Source organism: Thermobia domestica, chromosome 11 (genome assembly GCF_964235325.1).
Source record: "Thermobia domestica chromosome 11, izTheDome1.hap1.1, whole genome shotgun sequence".
NCBI lineage: Eukaryota > Metazoa > Arthropoda > Insecta > Zygentoma > Lepismatidae > Thermobia > Thermobia domestica.
This window is the reverse complement of record NC_137464.1, coordinates 215,341,726-215,362,692: the sequence shown is the minus strand read 5'-3', so window position 1 is coordinate 215,362,692 and position 20,967 is coordinate 215,341,726. Positions and strand designations below refer to the sequence as shown.

At 33.8% G+C, this 20,967-nt stretch overlaps 1 protein-coding gene across 2 annotated transcripts in view; it reads left to right on the top strand.

Moving 5' to 3' along the window:
* The window catches only part of LOC145663741 (kinesin-like protein KIF19), a 278,291-nt gene extending 264,227 nt beyond the window's left edge, over positions 1-14,064 (top strand). For both annotated transcript variants that reach the window (XM_081729824.1, XM_081729825.1), the window contains 3 exons: positions 4,129-4,177; positions 8,080-8,103; positions 13,699-14,064. In XM_081729824.1, coding sequence (XP_081585950.1) covers positions 4,129-4,177; positions 8,080-8,103; positions 13,699-13,784 — 159 coding nt within the window. In that variant the 3' untranslated portion in view covers positions 13,785-14,064. The remainder of the gene's footprint in view (positions 1-4,128; positions 4,178-8,079; positions 8,104-13,698) is intronic.
* Positions 14,065-20,967: the final 6,903 nt, after the last annotated feature.

Sequence of the window (20,967 nt, the reverse complement as noted above, 5' to 3'; positions counted from 1 at the left end):
TCATTCTCGATAATAGAAATTTCTTACCTGGCACGAGAAGGTCAGTGAGAGTGAGAGTAGACGAAAAAGTATTAGTTTCAATAGTGAACTTTGTTGATATTCCTTAGTTAGGAATGTAAAATTATGCTAACATTACGTCATAACTCTGGATTATGAGAATAATTTGTGCCACAACTAAGTCCAATGACCCTCGCTATGCTCACGTGGGACCATTAGCGCTATTTGACATCAGAGAAATGTGAAACGGTAGACTGGTCGATATTACATAGGTTTCCATCTTTGTTAGACTCTAATATTTTTAATACTGGGTGCATGGTGGTTCAGTGCGTGGGGTCCTTGGTTCGATGCCTGCCCAAGTAATTTGTGGTGAACAACATCGTGACCGTAGGTTTTCTCCTGTATTCTCATTTCCTCCTACATTCTCATTCCATCACTTATTCCACCATTATTCACTGGGCTCAATCATCTGTCTCCCTTAGCCTAAAGGGCATAATCATGGGGACATTAAACTGAAAGATTTTTGTATAATGAAGGGCCCGTGGTGGCTCAGTGGTCGAACGTTCACTTCTGGTGCATGGGTTCCCGGGTTCGATCCCAGCTCCCGCCAAGTGAACTTTGTGGTGGACAAACACCGTGTGCGTGGGTTTCCTCGGGGTTCTCCCGTTTCCTCCCACTTTCTTCATTCCACCATTTCATTTATTTCTCATCATCGCCGTCTCCTTTAGCCTAGCCGGCATAAGTGTGGGACGTAAAACTCAAACATTGCATTTCATTTTTTTTGTATGATAAATGCTTATTCAAATGGTTAGCCATTTCTGAGTTCAAATGGTTAGCATACATGTCATACATACATACATAGTATCCTACATATACATAGGATACTAATCCTATGTGTCACATTGCTATTTGCCTGTCTCCCTCCCGCTATTGTAAGGTTTCCTCTTATTTTGAAGACTGTCCAAACCATAGGATATTCCATAAACCTATTCTGCCGATGCGAAGAACGGACATTTAAACTAGTAGGTTATATTATTCCAAAGTGGAATAATAATGTGGAAAGTAAATTCCGATAATAATACTAATAGTAATAATCAGCAACTACATCAATAAACATGAAATTTGAGACATTTTACAGTCCCGACAGAGGTAAGTAGAGACATGGCAGCCTTTCATCTTGGGACTGTCAAGTCAAAATCGGGACGGGTGGTGACTCTAATTAAAGGTCGTATTCTAGGGGGTTGATGATACAAAGTTTCAAAGTATATCCTAAAAGCAAATTTTCGTATCGATTTTTATCATTACACTTCATTGAAATGCGTATCCTAAGGGGAAAAGGGATTCAAATATATTACATAAACCTATTCTTTCCCATGCGAAGAACGGATATTCCAGCTGATAGGTTATTTTATTCCAAAATGAAATAATAATGATCAGTACCGTGCCGTGAGGAATTGGTCCCAGAAGCGACATTCCTATTAGCGACAGGAACTGTTATCTGTCCTATGAGCGACCGATTCATTTACATTGAGATGATGGAAGATGATATGATTCCAGCTCGTAAAGTATGTTTGCCTCTGGCGTTATTAGTGCCCGAACAACCTTGGTATGAAATATGTATGTACCAGTGATCTGTTCGTCAAATATATTTTTCCTCTATTGTGAGTGCAAATAAAACTTATTTTAATTTTGAGTTAGATTTGACATAAAACATATCAAATAACTTAACGAGACAATAGGGATATTTCCATGAAAAGTATATTCCTATGTAATTATTGAAAATCCAGTTGTAATATCCCCTTTCTTCAAAAGCTGTTTTCTGTACTTAATTTGATTCAAATCTAATTACTCACTAGGCCAAGTAATATATTTTATTTTGAAAAACATAAACGTGTAACAGTTTCGCCGTGAATAAAATAAAAAAAAATGTCAATAACAAAAGACAGCTTTTGAGATCCCTTTCATCTGATTGCCTATTCTCAATCAATCCCACCAATTACATTGCAGTTCACTCTAAACAATGCAAGCGGTAAACAAACTCTTTAAACTACCTTCTTCCCTATTGTAAGCTACTAAAACGTAAACTAATTGCTTAATTTGCCTTTCTCCCTTGTTTTGACTTATACATAAAAGCTTGTCGTGTAGCAATCTGAAATAGTACCTTATAACTAGACGAACTGTTAAGTCCTGCGAGAGATTTCTAACTTGTGTAATAATTTCTTCGAATACACCGTGTTTTTAGATTTCTTTTATATCCTCAAGTGGTGAACACCCTCTTTCCATGGGTGCCCGATGGAAAGGTAGGAATTGCTCCCTTGGCTCACAAAAATGTATACGTAATATAGCAAACCACATATATTAAATATCAGATATACCAGATGTGATACAGCAACCATGGAGATGCCCCTCTGTAGAAAATTTTCTTCGGGCGCTCCTACCTCTTTCTGATTTCTTTCTTATGCCATAACCATATTCAATCTACACTTATGCTCCGTATCATTTTAACATGAAATTTTTAATTATATTAGAATCATAGGCAAAGGTGGAGCTATTCTAAGTATTTAGTTAGTTTTTCCCTTCATATAGTCAATGTATTCATAGAAATTAATTCAAAAATATAATATTAGGAAAACGTATAAAAGGTTGTTAATGTAATGAGAGCATTCTCACGCATTAAATTCAGGTAGAGCGAAAGTTTTCATAGTACATTTTGTTAGGTTCTAAACCACATGAGCATGAAACAAGTTAAAGAAGAGAGAACCTTATCTTCTTCCATTATCTTAGTATGAACGAATCGGTGACTCAGAGGGCAGGTAACAGATCGAATCGGTCGCTCATAGGACAGTTAACAGTTCCTGTCGCTAATAGGACTGTCGCAAGTGGGAAGACACCGCCGTGAGAGGGGCGAGCGGTTCGACAGCCCCGGGCGCCGAGGTAAGAGAACAAAGGAAAAAAGAGGAAATATTACTTGGAATATATGTATGGGAGCGCTGGCATATACCCACGCCCCGGGCGCTGATTTTCCACGGCACGGTACTGATAATAATATGTCATTGCTAGTAAAATTCCTTATTATATTCATTTTGATTATATTGTTACTATAACAATTAGACTTACAAATAAAAAATATTTTTCTAACAATATACTAACATCTATAGTAATATTCACTTCTTTATAATTACTAAGAAACAGAATTGCTATTTCATCTAACGCCTTTCAAAGCTTATGTACTTGCTTCAGGCAGTCTATATATACTACTTAAGTTCTGATATCTATTTTCTAACTAAAAGTATAAATTGTAATACAGTCAGAACATGTTGATTGAATGTGGTTAGATGCACAAATTTGGTTGAAGAACATATAATTTACTAAGTGCCTACAATTGTGGATGGCCCGAAATGTTACTGAGATTGCCAGAGGAACAAACATGTTTTAAAATGTAAAATTCGGTTTTAGAATCTTAAGAAGACATTGTTTACTGTGGAACACTCCTTTGTGTGTATATAATGATGGTCTAACATGTGTAAGAGTAGAATTGCCTCGGCGAGCAGGATAATAGCCCACAAGTGAAAGAACTGTTGTCCATGTTAGCCTTTTCTGGATTTTAATGTATCCTGACTGATTAGAAAACAACTCTTGCTCACGTAGAATTGAGTTGGTAAGGTCTTAGGAAAAACCGATTAATTCATCTGCCCTCACTTCCTCCGAAAAAAAAAAAAATCTCCGCACCTCTGTCAGTATTGCCTAATGGCCTGAACTGCAGTCTTCATCAGTTTCGTTTTTAAAGAAAAGGATGGTTATAGCGTAATAATATAGAAGTCGGATGTTCTTCAGGTATCTAATGAACAAAAGTGAAGAAGACTGCAGTTGCAGTTGAACATTACCTTAAAAAATCTAATATAGTTTCCAATGGCCTTATGCAGAGTTGTTTCGACGCGTGATTAGTGTCATACTAAAGATTTCGACTAACATATGTTTCCTGTAATAGTCAGGCCTTTAGTATGACACTAATCATACTTCAAAACGACTCTGCATAAGGCGACAAGAGTTTAAATATATTAATGATTTTTCTGATCATTTTAGTAGCACTTTTATTATTTCTACTAATTTCATTAAATTTTAATATTACAGGCACAAGAGGGTACCTGGAGATCATCAACGTGGGAACAAAATCGAATGAGTACGTATGAAACAATCACTCTTTCAATTACGCAAGTTTATTTATTTATTTATTTATTTATAGTTCATTGGTTTAAATGGGAATGATTTTTTTCTGTTTGTTTTTAAACGTACCAGAAAGTACGCCAATGGCTAAGAAATGGAACCCAAAGATATGTGAGGATTACAGAACTATTAGTCTCATATCTCATGCAGCAAAATTTTTGGTTCGAATTCTGAACAGAAGATTATATGGGAGAACAAATGAAAAAGTTAAGGGGGAACAGTTGGGTTCAGGAGAGGTAAGGGCACGAGAGTTGCAATTGTATTATTAAGAATGATTGGTGAAAGGTTTATAGAGAAAGGGAAAGAGGTGTATGTGGTATTTATTGATCTAGAAAAGGCTATTGCCCGTGTGAATTGGGAATTGTTGTTGGCAGTTCTAAAGAAAGTTGAGTTGGAATGGAAAGATTAAAGACTCATAAAAACTTATATATGAATCAACAAGTAAGAATAGGGGAGGAAATGATAGAGGAGAGTGCAATTGGAAGAGGAGTTCGACAAGGATGCTATCTCTAGCCTACATTATTCAATATCTAGCTAGAAGAGATAGTGAAGAAGGGTCCACATAATGTAGACATTATTTCAGTAGGAGGTAGAATAATTAGGTGTATACGGTTTGCAGATGATATAGCGGTTGTTGCAGAATCTGAAGAGAAAATCAATAAGATGTTAGAAAACTTGAGAAAGAGCTTTGAAGAATATGGGATAAAAATATATTTTAGAATGACAAAAGGTATGATATTTGGAACGAAACATTCGCTGTCAAATATAGAAGTAGGAGGGGAGAAAATATAACAGGTGACTATTTTACGTTACCTGGGTAGTATTATTAGTAACGATATGAAATGTAAACGTGAAATACAAGCAAGGATAGGACTGACGAAAGAAGCCTTTAGGAGGAAGAAAATACTATTTTGTGGGACTTTGAATAGAAAGTTGAGAAAAAGAGTCATAAAATGCTTCGTGTGGACTGTTGTACTGTATGGGTCAGAATCATGGACATTACGCAAAATGATTAGAAATGACTGGAAGCTTTCAAAATGTGGGTGTGAAAAAGAATGTAGCGAATTAACTGGGTCGAACGGAAAACGAATGAGAGGATATTAGAAATGTTGGGAAGAAAAGAACAATTTTGATATTGTTAAGAAGAGGAAGAGAAACTGGTTGGGACATTGGCTAAGAAGGAACTGTATGATGGGGGGACGTGCTAGAGGTTTTGGTGGCAGGAAAGAGAGAGAGAAGGCGAAGGAGACTACAATTAATGGATGATAACAAAAAGAAAAGTCGCACGTGAAGACGAAGAGATTAGCGGAAGATCGTGGAACATGGAAGCTTCTCAGTTGCAGCAAGTAACCCGCCAATAATGGCAGAATACTTATGATAATGATGATGATGGAATTTTGATGTTGTGATTTTACGTATTTTTTCAAGTTTAGTTAAATGTTCCTTGCTGTTGGTCTTAACGTAGGCTATCAATGTTCCTAAATCAAAAAGAACGTTGATATATAGCTCCTTTTCATAGGCATAAAATAAATGAGAATTCAATAGAAACTTCTTACTTTAAACATTTAGTATAGTGGTACTTTGAATAGGATTAAAAGAAATTATAATTTCCAATATTTATTGATTAACGTATCCAAATACAGTAGACTATCGATTAACCGGCTAGCGGCTATTCGACCTTTTTTTTTTTTTTTTTAGATCTCCGTAATGAGGATTTTTTTAAACCGATATACGCTTTCATAAAATCGCAAGTTGCAACGAAGATACAGTCATCTATGAAAGACTGCTTTGAAAACTAAAATCTGTATGTTGTGAATCTTTTATGTTAGGCCTATCTTTGCATATTTATGTAATCATTTATCTATTAATAGTAAAATACATTTAAATGCTTTTTCTAAGAATTAGTCTTAATAAAGTTAGTGTTTTATTTATTTTATAGTTGCACTTTTTCATACTGTACACTATACATAAAGTTTCTTCTTCCTGCAATTAAGTTAGACGTTATAAAAATTATCTTAAAATATGTACAATAATTTTATCCTTGGATTTTTCGTCCGTAATATATTTTTTAAACATACAGTACAGTACGTAACAAACATTTATAAAGTATTTAATTGTGCTAAAGAGGTAAGGAATATGAGTAAGACCAGGTTTTGGTATAAATAGTGTCTTTTTAATAGCATATGTGGAGCAGGAAGTAAGTAATTATAGAACTTAGGCTTTTTTTTTTTTTGGGAAGGGGGGTATCCAGCCTGCCCTTCTGCTACGTTAGCCCGGATACTCGAAAGTTTACTGTATAAGTATTCCATTTAAAATAAGTATTTAAACCCTTTAATTTGAATAGCAATATAGACTGCCAATTTACTTAAACGGCTTGTGCAGTAGGGTAACCATTCCAAAACCTATGTTTAAAACTGAAAACAAGTGATTTATAATAAATGTCAGATATAAAATGTAGATCTAACTATTGATAGACTTCCAAACTATACTATGCGATGAGTGTTGGAAGTTTTATAGAGTGGCTATCTATGTCCGTCCCTCTACCGACAAGTATCAGGCAAAAATGGTAAGAGATATCGAAAAACGTTTTTTTAATCGATTCAGTGTCTCAAGATAAGTTCCATCTCCTCTGGTAAGCTATTATTCAAACCGGAAGCGGTTCAAATTAGCCATTTCTGAGTTTAACATTTTTGTTGTTCTACAACAAAAACAGTAATAGATAGCGGCAAACAGTTTTAACAATCGACTCAGCACCTCAAGAATAGGTTCCATGTAGCTGGCTAACCCTCTATTCAAATCGGTATGATAGGAATCAATCATTTCACGTTTCCGCGTTTATCCCCATAGAACAAAAGCAGTAATAGATAGCGATAAGTGGTCTTTTCCAATCAGTTCAGCACCTCAAGACAATATATTATCACTATTTGCAACACTCTACCAAGACCGGAAGTAGTTGAAATACATTAGTATTTCCGGTTTCAATACTGATTTCCATAAAGCAAAAACATTAAATTATTTCAAGAAGCGGCTTTCTGAATTCATTCAGCGTCCCAAGAATAAGTTCCAAATTCAAGGCTAACACTCTATTCAAACCGGAAGTGGTAGAAATCAACCATTTCTGGTTTCCACGTTTATTGCTATAGATAAAAACCTTTATTTGCCACGTTTATTGCGATTTTTTTGCGATCGACAAGCGATTTTTTTGCAATCGGTTCAGCGTCTCAAGAGAACATGTCATCATCCCCTGCAACACTCTATTGAAACCGGAAGTAGTTGAAATTTACGAGTAACTCCAGATTTCAACACTGATTTCGAAAGAGTATAAAAGCAGTACATGATTTCGAGTTTTTTTTTTTTTTTCAGTCGGTTCAGTGTCACAGAAATAAGTTCCAAGTCTCCGTAAACCTTCTATTTAAACCGGAAATGGTAGAAATCAATCCCCTTGATTAAATCAAATGGAAGTGGTGCATTTTGAGTACTCTCAGGGTAGTTCCTATTAAGTACTGTTAGAAAACCTTGTAGGTATTTTTTGTGCACTGAAAGAACACTTTATGACCTTTTTGGGACATGTTAAACAATGACCGAAAGTCATCTATGAAAAAAAAAGGTCCAAATCGCTTTCAACCACTGATTTATTCTTTCGCAGTATATTTTACATGTTCTGGTAATATTCCAGTGAATATTGTCAGATTGCTTTAGAAGCGATGAATCGGTAAATCTACAATCTACCATCACATTCCTGGTATCTACAGTTATCCGCAAGGCAACTTAAGCAATATACTAATTATAATACTTTGAAATTTAAATGTTTATTTGTAGAATGAAACTAAGCTTATATTTCTTTATTTCTCACTACAGATACTCTTGGAAGATTGAAGAGAGGTTTGTATAAATTTTACTTGAAATAATAAGGTGTTAAGTTTCGCTATCTAGAAAAATTCATCTTCATTTATTTCACCAAATCTTTAATATACAGAGTTTGTCCGCAAAGCAATGACACTGGGTTTGGCAAAAGGAATTTATTGTTTCGGTTGGTACATACTGTTAAAATTTTTCAAAATAGTTGGATGGCGAGAACATCGTCGAAATGGTGATTTTTCAGGCTTCTCTTGAGCTTTGGGAACAGAAAAAAGACTGGTGGGCTCACATCGGGGCTGTACGGTGGCTGCTCAAGTTGCAAACCATTTCTGGTCCAAGTAAGTGGTTACAACGAAGGCGGTGTGTGTTGGAGAGTTGTCGTGGTGGAGCTTCCAGTGATCGGCAATCTCCGGTAGTTTTCTTTGATGATCCTATGTAGACGCGCAAGGATTTCTTTGTATAAAACGGCGTTTCATGTTTTCTGCCGTGATGAAAACTCAAAAACAGCTTTTGCGCCACGCGTGATTCTCACTGCGTCAGGGATCAGACCCTACACCCCTGCTGGCGACCGAAGCGCCGTACGGCGGCCAGTCTCACTACTTTACGGGCGAACTCTGTAAGCACAAACTCAAACTCAACCTTGAAGGCCCATAACTCGAACATCGATGTCTTACATGACATAATTCATTCGCGAATTAAATTCGTTAGTCTACCATCCTTACAAGTCTGGACAAGATCGAATAACTTTTGTCGAATGCGTAGGATGTACAACAGTCATGTCCAAACTGATTGTCGGAAATCTATAACTGTCTTGTTGTTGAAATATAATTTGATAATGATTTTGCAGAGTACTTTTAATACTGTTACTATGTGCCTAATCGAGAAATGTATATTTGTGGTAAATTTCATAGGAAAATAGTTATAAATACGAAAATTAGAATGAGTAAAACAAAATGTTGCTTAATGGACAAGAAAGGCTTTTCGTTATATTGTTCTTATTTATTTACTGATCTTTTGACTTGAAATTTAGCACATACATGACTTTGCCGACTATACACATACTAACATTATAAGAAAAAACAGCCGAAATCGTTATCAAATTATATTCATACAACATCATATTTATAGACATGCGACAATCATTTTGGATATGACTTTACTATCCTTGGGATTGATTTTTGTTTTTATTTTACAAAATGAAAATCAAATAAAATTTTGACACAAATGTGATTAATAAGAATACGGTACTTTAAATAAAAACATAATCTACATTGAAACACATATATCTAAGATATGAAAAGCAGTAGAATTTTCACAGCTTTCCTTGTCCAGTAGGCTTTATTTGTCTTACGTATTTATTATCCTTGTGTTTTACAATTGTTTCAGTAATTACTCTAATAACAAGTAATCATTGTAGAATTATTAAATAATAAGCAATTAAGCTTTGATTACCCAAATAACAAAATAATTATTGAAATTGGGAATAATTCAATATATACAAAAATACAAAAATATATTCACATTATTATAATAATTACAAAATGAGTGATAATGTGAATAACTTTTAGAATAAAGAAATAATTGTTAAAATAATGTAAATAATCTTTATAATAAAGGAATAATTGTTAAAATAATGGGAATAATCTTTAAAATAAAGGAATAATTGGAATAATAATTAGAATAAAGGAATAATTGTTAAAATAATGGAAATAATCATTAGAATAAAGGGATAATTGTTAAAATAATGGAAATGATCATTAGAATAAAGGAATATTGTTAAAAATAATGTGAATAATCATTAGAATAAAGGAAATATTGTTAGAATAATGGAAATAATCATTAAGATAAGGGAATTATTATTAGAATATAAAAATAACTATTAAAATAACGGAATAATTGTTAGAATGATTAATAAAATAAAAGAATAATTCTCAAAATAATGCTGATAATTATTCTAACGAAGAAAAAATTGTGATAATAATTGTTGGACTGAACCAATATTTGTTCAAATAATGAGAATACTCGCAAGTATTAGAGTAAAGAAATAGTTGTTAGAATAATATAAATAATTACCAGAATATATTAGTAATTGCTAGAATAATGGAAATGAATGAAGAAGCAATTTAGGATAATTTAAATTATCAATCAAAGAACGAATATTTGAATAATCTGACTAAATTTTGGCAGTACTCTAAACATAACAAAATAATCGGTATCTTAAAGGTATCGTTTAATGCCGCTTTATCTGCCGCGTTATACGAACTGATAATTTACAGGTAATCTAATAGCAAAATATCTCCAAGACATTAACTACGGGTTATTTTGTTTCGTACAATACTAAAGTTTACCAGTGAACTTTGTGGTGGACAGACACCGTGTGCGTGGGTTTTCTAGGGGTTCTCCCGTTTCCTCTCACTTTCTTCATTCCACCATTTCACTCATTTTTCATAATCACCGTCTCCTGTAGCCTAGCCGGCATAACCGTTGGACGTAAAACTCAAAGATTTCATTTCATTTTCATTTCAGTAAATTCAGAATGAAACACTATTAAATGTGTTTTCAGAAAATTACTAATTGAATTTCATTCAAGGAAATAACACTGAGTGCGGTTGATACTAAAACAATGAACTCTTTTTTTTTTCACTGGTCATTATTTTAACACCAACTTTTTTAAATTGTGAATTGTGATTTAACTATAGTATAGTGATAAATGTTCTGTCATGTATTATAAGTAATCTTACTGGAAACTTGTGCATTGTACTACTGAAGTTCCAGACCGTTATGAAACCTAAACTTTAGTATTGCCCTATGTTTATGTTCCTGCGTTTATTTAAATGTAAAAATGCAGCAAATCAACAGAAACCTCTTTTTAACTGAACTTGTGAAGAATATAATAATATTTAATAGATTAGATTTAATTAGATTTTAATTAGATTTAATTAAATGGGAAACTGCTGGAAATAAATTTTGAAAAACTAATGAAGCATGTAAAATTTCCTGTTTTCTTTATCTTTTTTTAAAAATGAAATAAATTTATAAATAATGATTAAGGACTAGAATTAGTCAAATATTTAGCATATATCCTCACTGTATAGCTTTATTGTTTCATGATGTACTCGTATGTCACAAATCACAACCCAATTATTTCGTAGGTATTAGCATCCCCAAGAAATGCATTTTATCTTCTGTGCGTGTTCATTTTTAAACCATATCTTAAATATTTTTTGTTTTATCGCTTTTTTTTTTTTTTTTTTTTTTACATGTTAGCAAACTATAGTGAAAACGAAAACCTTTGGTCCTAATATTTAGAAACTTACTTATTTCTATATTAATAAATGCTAGTAATATTATTCTTTTATATTATTTTTTCACTTCTCGTTCAGTCTAATAATGAAACAAAGAAATACATATAGTCAAATCAGTGTTGCCAGATCTACTGGTTTTGCAGATCTCCTGCTTTTCTACGTTCTACTGATCTACTGCGAAAGAAAACGAAAAGTGAACAATCTCCTGCTTTTTCGTTACTTCGAGAAGTTGAAGATTATTAATATTGAATTTTCAATGTTTCCTCACATAAAAAGATGAAATTTCTCTGTTATAATACACAAAGCTCTGTAGAGCATATAGTTATAGAGCTTTACTGTATATAATATGAATGCAAAGAATACAACTGTACGTCATCTTCTATAAGATTCGTCTTTATTTTGACTTTCTGTAAGATTTACAAGTAAGTGTTGTTTAGATTGGAACTTGAGTTGGAAGAGTTGCTTAGATCATTTCTCCACGATCGTCAGCAAGAAATGTCTTACGCCACGATCACGTGTGACTGTACCATATAGCTACGTTATCGCTACGTGCATGAAAAGACATTTTCCCACTCCACTTTGCTCTTTCACTACGTTTGACTTCACACATGTGTATAGTAAATAATATTAATATAAATCGGGACTTCCCTTTTATTTGCTCAACGTAGTTCATCGGAAATGAGTTCTGGACTGCTTGTTTTGACTACTGCCCCCTTAATAATGGCAAATTTTATTCCCCCCCTCCCGGATTTACATTCAAACGACACCACTGTATGTGTCTACTGCTTTCTCCTGTTTTTTTATCTTCGAATCTCCTGCTTTTCCAACTGATTGATCTGGCAACACTGACTCAAATACTCTTGTGAGATCCACTTGACTCCCGTAAAACTGTATCATTAATAGTTTCATTACTCACATTTTATTCGTAAATGCAAGCCAACAACGCTGTCTTCAATGCAGACATTGTACTTTTCGTTCCCATTTCAATTTCATAATGAGAAGAAGCAAACGAATCCTAATATTTTGGATTGAAGTATTCAATGTATCAGTAATAAATGCTAAACTACGATATATGTATTCAATATCTTGCTTTAAATAACTGGTTTCTAGTTGTATGGGAAATGAAAACACCTACTGACAGATATTTTGTATCTTTGACCACATTTTACTCCAGCTCCTTTTAATGTTAGAGTTGGCGAGTTTTAACTTGACCCACTTGCCGCGCAATAAATTAATATATCCAGTACGTACCGTTCCCGTATTTTGATGTGAAGGAAACTAATCTCTTTCCCACTTTTATCTGATTGTGACAATAAAAAAATTATAAAAAATTAGGAATGTAACAATGTTATAAGTTTGTCGTGAGGATTTAGTCCTTGCACACTTGATATAATGTATCATCAGCCAAGCGAGACCGTCTCGAATTTCAACAGATCTAGGTTCAAGAGCATCACTGTGACTCATTCAAAGTAATGAAGAATGGTATCAAGTCATACTATCATGCTTACGTACTTCCCAGGATCCGAGGTATAACAGGCAATTCACAAACGTTTACAATTCTGACGAAACCTTAGTACAGCATGTGATTATTGTGGACAAATGACAATTCAACACCCTCCCTCCCCAAATAATTCAATGCTTCCTATCTTTAAATATAGGACCTAGCGGATTTACTCTTTGTTTCAGATTGCTGCTATTGTTTTTTATTGTAATTAATTTCAGCACGCAGGATGTATCCGGAGGTTTGTTACATACGAGTAAACCAAATGGATAAATATTTTTTTGTTCTTGTATTTATTAAACATTTTCTTTTCTTTTCTTTTCTTTTTTTTCTTTTTTTTTTTTACATTTTTAGTACCTAGTTTTAATACTCCAAATGTTATTTTCTTGGTTCCAAAAAACTGAATTACATGTTTACGTCATTATCTTTAACCTATAGGACCCCTGCAAACTCGTGACAACGAAATGTTGAAACCTGCCACCAAACGACAGAGTCATAATTTGATTGGCAAAGTGTCAAACGACGTCATCAACGCAATAATAGCAGTCTGAAACCCATTGGATAAGCATGCACAGTCTTGTTCAAGCAGAAACTACATAGTAGACCAATCAAGTGCTTTGACGGGAAGCGGGTCAAGTGAAATCTCGCGAACTATAGTCATAAGTTGTTGACAAAAAAAAAAAAAAAAAAAAAAAAAGGTCTCTAGCTTAGTTCAAATAGGCTAATCTTCATATGATCTCTCAAATACACAGTGTTCTTAAATGTATGTTGATTCATGTTAATAGAATTTTTTAAAATATTATTTACTTACAGCCTCAGAAGCTGCTCAAGCTGCGGCTGCGAGAAGGGAAGGACGTTATGTGTCACCAACAGTTGGTTTTGCACTTTCTCGTAATTAAAACAACTGGATTTAAGCTAAATAAATCTCTGGAAATCAAAAGTGATAAGCAGCCATATGGAATTTCTGAGGAACTAAAGATATAAAATCAAACTTGTTTTCTTTCAAAAAATCGTTATTGTATGGCATATTTTAAAAAAAAATTGAAGAAATAAATGAGACTGTAGAGGATTTTTTAACGGATTGTATATAATGTAAATAAATATTTGTAGTGAACGCAAGTTATTCAATTAATGATGTTGTACATGTATATATATGTTATTAAACTTCTTATTGTTATATCTACTGTAATTAAATCTGAAAATAAATCTATTTCATTTTTCATTGTCACGCTGATTTCATCGTTGTGTTGAAGTAAAACGCAGAATAACCACAACTATAAATATTCATTCGTAGGGGATCTCGTTGGTTTAGGGAAAGAGCGTTCATCTCTAGGGATAAGGGTTCCTGGATCCCAGGCGATATGGGTTTAGGATGTACAATATTGGGTCCATAAATTTTCTCGATCTTTTCCGTTTCCTTCCACAAAACTTAACAATCCTTCAATCTCATTAACCATCCATCTCCTTCAGGCTAAAACCGTTGGACGTTAAAGATTTCATTACATTTCGCATTGACTTTTTTAAGACCATAGATTTTAAGTGAAATTGTAGTCCATTTTAGTGCTCGCCACTCGCCACTCCTGCCTTAATGATTCATGCATCGTTTTCTTCCGGTTTAAATGACTACCGAGCTTCAGTACTCTTAAAACCTTATTTCCGGAAGTGTTTTCTTAAGAAGTTTCCCTCTTTCAAATGTATGCTACCTAGTCATGCATCAATGACGGAAAATTTGGGAGATGAATCTACAGATAAAAACAAGCAAAACATGTCATATGAACATTGGATAAATGCGGCTTCATTTGGACGCTAGAGGCATCTGAAATGTCGCCTTCCGAGGCGGCAATTTGCAATATCGCAAGAACGGAGAGAAATAGAAATGTCGGGTCAAAAGATATCAAAGGAAACACCATCCGAAGATTCCAATTATGCATAAGTGATGGCGAAACAGTGGCGGCGCCAGAGGAGGGCACAAAGAAAGTGAATGAAACGTGAAGAAAAGTGAACAATTTACACTGAAAAATTGTAGGAGGGGATGTTACATGGAACATGCAGCAACAAATGTTAATGAACAAAGGCAACAATGGCTACGCTGTAGGGACATTATGGGAGGCGGAATGTGGGAATACAGTATCTTTGTAACGGAGAGAAATAGGAATGTCGGATCAATAGATATTAAAGGAAACTCCATCCGAAGAATCCAATTATACATAAGTAATTGCGAAACAGTGGTGGTGCAAAGGGACACAAAGAAAATGAATGAAACGTGGAGAAAAGCAAACAATTTACACTGAAAAATTGTAGAAGATGTTACATGGAACATGCAGCAACAAATGTTAATGAACAAAGGCAACAATGGCTACGGTGTAGGGACATCTTTGCAACGGAGAGAAATAGGAATGTCGGGTCAAAAGATATAAAAAGAAACCCCATCCGAAGAATCCAATTTAAAAAACGCTGAAACAAGTTTTTTAAATATTTCAAATTAAAATATTAAATACCAACTTCCATGCCTCTAACGTTAACCGATTTCGAAATATGATCATGTTAGACCTATTTTAACAATTGACTCCCCGATTCTTTTGATTTTCTCGCCTTTTTTCCATCTATCAAAATATCAAAAAAACGCTGAAACACATCTTTAACTATTTTAAATCACAAATCTAAATACCAAATTTCATGTCTCAACAAATTTCGAGATATGGCCATGCAATTATAACAATTGTAACCCCATTTTTTTCTTCCCGCCATTTTCCTTCCCGTCTAAGGCAAATATCAAACAACGGTGAAGCACTTGGCTAATTATTTTAAATGAGAAGTCTATATACTAAATTTCATGTTCTAATCTTCAGAGATTCCGAAATACTGCAATTTTAAGATAATACTTGCCACTGCTTTTTCCTCCTTCCCGACAAATTTCCAAAAATTCTTCCTTAGTATATCACAAATCATACAGAGAGAAAACTCCGTTCTCCGGACAGCGGTATATTGTACAAATATACGGTATCCTCTTGCTTACTATAGAAATCAGTACGGAGCATACGTTATCCGTATGCTACATAGGCATTGCTCTTGGATCTTACATCATGCTGTTGCAGGATGTCTGACATCTAACAGTTTTCCGTATATCACATACATATACTTATGTTACCTTCGTCGGCTATATGTTATAGGCCTATACGTCCATTTGTATGTGAGATCCTGACCGCCTACATTGTTTCATACAGAAAATACGTACAGATGGAACACTTATACAGAAAATATTATAAAACATGCATTTTCAGTATACGTATGTTGTACGTTAAGTCCAAAAGCTACAGGAATTACGCATGTAACCTATCTTTTTAAGTACGCCACCTACATTTTTTTCTCAGTGTATGCCCTGCCCAAATTTTATTTTGCAATATGGCCATCTTTTTAAAGAATTACAACTCCACCCTTTTTCCTTCTAATATTTTTCTTCCCTTCTAAGAGTAGTGTTGTCATGTTCGGCTAGAAGTAGCGGATTGGGCTATTTTTAAAGAACCCTCGCTACCAAAATATCAAATTGGGCGACACGCTACTTTATGGGCTACTTTTAATTATCTACAGGCTATAATTTTTAAAAATGTGCTACTTTCTTATTTTGATATATGTAGTGTTCGAAGTGTCAAAAAAGCAGAGGTGGTATGTTTTATTACAATTTTGATTCGACATACCTGCTATCTAAATGTTGAAGTATAGTGAGAGTATGTTGCTTTTAAAAAATGCCTTTTTATTTACGTAATGACTTGAAACCGTTGGAGAGCTTCTCGGTAGTTACGGGGAGTGGAGGGACATGGAGAGTCTTTGATCCCCGTCAACAACTTTCTGAAAAAAAAAAGAATTTAAAAAATCCCCTTACGTTGTAATGCTCAAAAGCCGAATTTTATATTAACAATTTCCTACGGGAAAACTTCCAGACCCCACTCGACTGACGGGTATTCCAAACCTCCGGAAGATTCTTTCCCCATAGACAACCCCTAAATCCGCCCATGCCCAGAACACAACATTTGCATTAAGGCAAGAAGACACACACGTACACTCATGTCCAAAATTATTGTCGCATGTCTATAAATATGTAGGAATATAATTTGTAGGAATATAATAGGAATACGCATGTTGTAGGAATATAATTTGATAACAAATTCGTCCAGTATTTCTTACAATGTTAGTATGCGTATAATCGGGAAAACATATATGCGGCAAATTTCATGTCTAAAGATCAGTAAATAAGAACAATAAAACGAAAACAAAACTTTCTTGTCCATTCAGCAACATTTTGTTTTACTCATTCTAATTTTCATATTTATAATTCTTTTCTTATGAAATTTACTACAAATACACATTTCCCGATTATACATATAGTATTAGTATTAAACTACCCTTCAAAATCATTATCAAATTATATTTTTACAAGAAGACAGTTATAGATATGCGACAATCATTTTGGACATGAGTGTACATAAGAAAGAAACAATTCAATATGGCACATCAAAATATACACTACATGAATTTATTTGAAGACACATTTTAAAAGCAAAACGTAGGAAGAAGATAACAAGAATGTCGGTGTTGTCAACTCAGAAATTATATTGTACGGCAACAAACTGGTCGTCCAGAAATAATAACTTCTCGTAAGCACAAGTTCATTAGAACTACATACAAACCGAATAGACGTTTAACTACTCCAGAAGTACCAACAGAACTACGGAAGAACATTTCCCAATCTGTGTCAGATAGGACGGTGGTTCGAAGCCTGCTGAGTTATAGTCTTGGGGGTTTGGTTGCAGCATCTAGCAGGAAATATTGCAAAAAGGTACTATTGTGACAACATAAATATGGACCGATGAACAACAGAAGAGAATACTCAGCACTTACAAATTTAAATTTCAACTTTTCCGTTCTCAACGTTAGATGTTTGTACAGCGCCTTTCCGAAAAGAGCTTTCATCCCGATGTGTAATCCCTTCAGTAAAACAGTAATATCACAAAGAGGGATCTCTTACAGGCAATCAGGTTGGTAATTTAGTTCAAATCAACAGAATAACGGAGATAAACTCATAACATTTAAATGAGGCACGCAATTCCATTAGGAACACGGGTTTGGGGCCAAACTTTGTACTACAACAGGATAACGATCCCAAATATTCTTTCGAGTTATGTATGTAGTTATTGTTTACAAAACAAAGAAGAATCATCACAAAAATGGAATAGGAACCACAGTCTTAGGATTTCTCATCCATCGAGCTATGAACTACACATCCACTGTCGTCTATGAACAGATGTCAACGAATACTGAAGAACTCGGGAAACATTTTCAAAGTCACATTGTTGGCACTTTCAGAGTCGCACAACTTTGCAAAATTTGGATAAATTGATCAAACACATGCTTGGAATTTGTAAAGTTCTTACCAAGACTAAGGATCGGCACTTCGATTAAAACAAACTTCCTCAATTTTGTCTCAATTGTATCTTCATTTCCTTATGTGATCAATAAAGTTTATTTTGCAAAGCAAGTCCAGCAAACAGGGGTTTGTAGGGATACTGTACATTTTGTTTGGAAAATTGTTAAAAACTAGTAGTGTGATCAGATTTTTGGCAATATGGATGTGTCAAAGTATCAAATAATACTTTCGACAATGTGAATGGTTTCAAATATCTAAGATAAATATAGATAACAGAATATTAATAGCACACAATCAAAAAAGAAAGACTTGACCTTCTCCAGAGTTTGAACACACGAACTCATAATTAACAAACTATTCACCCAAACTGCTAGATTACTTCTTACGCTACCTCAAATTTGCTTTTGACTTTGTGTAAAATGCTTCCCTGTTGCACACTAACTTTTGTTTATGGTCTGATACAATTGAGTTTACGACGGATAATTAGAAATTGCATCTCTTGCAATGTATAAACGTGTTTTACGCACAAAACAGGAAGACGAATTACTATTGCTGTTGACCATACAATATAAGCACAGTAAGATGCTGTATATAATAACTCAATTCAATTATGTGGAGTTCAAGCGTTATAATATATAATATTTTACCATTGGGAAACATACTTTTCAATGGTAAAAGAACTATCAAAATTGATTGAGTAGCTTCGAATATTACCTCTAAACATAAACATTGTATTTATTCCATAAGAGCAAGTAGGTCTAACTTCTAAAACAATATGAAACAAATTGATATGTTTTTTTCGTATTAACTATTTTGGTTTCAAATTTTAATAATTCGCGATTCAATAAGGACATATATACATATTTTCGTACATCTTTCTAACGTGCTTTAGATCAAAACTACCGATTGGAGAGACCATGTTGACACATTTCAAATTGTCGATTTTACTCATAAGAATGTCAACTCGGATAAATAAGTTAAACAAGTCTCCGAAAAATACAAAATAATGTGATTTATCACACTACCCAAGGAGTTGTTGCTTTGTTTTTTGATTCCGCATGTAATTTAAATTCATGTTCACGTTTCTCTCTCTGTGTGTACTGTATGTATATACAATAAATTTTCTTCGAGTTGCAACTACCATATCATACACCTTACAGTCGAGAATAGAGAAGTCCATGGTAAAAGAACATTTTCTACCACCAAAGTCATAAACAAAACTATTTAGTTTCGAAGATGTACTTCTTTAATTCTAAACTTTTTGCAAAGTTGTACGCTGTACAAAATCACCTGCCTCAACCATTCTCTAGCTTATAAATGATCTAAAATAATCTACACAAATGAAGGTGAAATGGAAGCCCAAAAGAGAAATGTGATAGAGAAGAGCTGGATGTTTTTTTTTTTTTTTTAACGTGAAGTAAACTTACTTACTGCATATTGTATCTTGTTTCATTTGATTTTTTTTCTGTGAACATTTAGAAGATATACAGTTAAAATAAAGAACAAATGCTTTTAAAAATGCTCAAAACAATGCCAAAATGTAAAAAAAAAAAAAAAAAAAAAAACATTTATATACAGAAATCAGTAAAAAAAATACAACAAATAAATCACTAATTTAAGAAGTGTCTTAAGTCAATAATGTCAATAATGCAGTAAGTCAATGATTTGTGACGTTTCTCAACTCAGGGATTTTTGTTGCAGCTCGAGTGCAGCAAGATATTACCGGTATAAACTATTACCGTGACTTCTGACATATCACAACCCAACAGTGTAACAGCCCTTCAAGAATCAAAACTGCCTGTAAACCCATTTTCGGCATATTTCTGACTTATGATGTTTTTCAAAACAGCGATTCAAATGTCCTCTGAAAAAATCGATTTTTAATGGAACAAATTTATATCGTAATGAGCAACGCTTCAATTTATTGTAGAAAAAGATGCAAACTCAACGAAATCGTAATTCTAACCATTTTCTTCATCAGAGATGTTATCTTATAGGCCTATATAATATAAGTTATTACCTTTTAATGATAAGTCCTTACTTTGGTTAGTTCCAAAACATTGTTTAACGTTAAAAACATTGTTTATACTCTTCATGTCGGAAGTATTATGTCTCTATTTTTCTCCCAAAGTTGAAGTCATTTTATCTCTCGTTTAGCAACATGTGTAAACGTTTTGGTAACATTGATTATTAATTTTGACTGCCTGTGACTTATAATTAATACAAGTTTTTCGTGAGACATTTCGTTTCTTATTAATAATTAAAACTGAAGTATTCCTTTCTTTAAAAATTTGAACATTATTATATTATAGAACTTTAGGTTATATCAACACAATCAAGGTCTAGAAAATACTTTTTAATCACATCTTCAACTCAACTTACCACCTCAGAAAATAAACGAGACCCTATAATTTATTTATCTCCGCATCTTTGGAAATGCATCTGCTCTTACCCCTGGGATGCTTGCGATGATGTGATAAAAATAATTTTGTCCAGTGGGGGTACTCGGTCGAGCAACTGTAAAAGGATTTTCTGGCCAGCGATCCTGAGTGAGGTTTTTCTTGTGTTTTCCTCATCTAGTGTGCTCGCCGAGGGAGGTCATTCTCATACATGACGGCCTTCAGGACGGAGATGCTGGCAATGACCAGATATAAAATGCA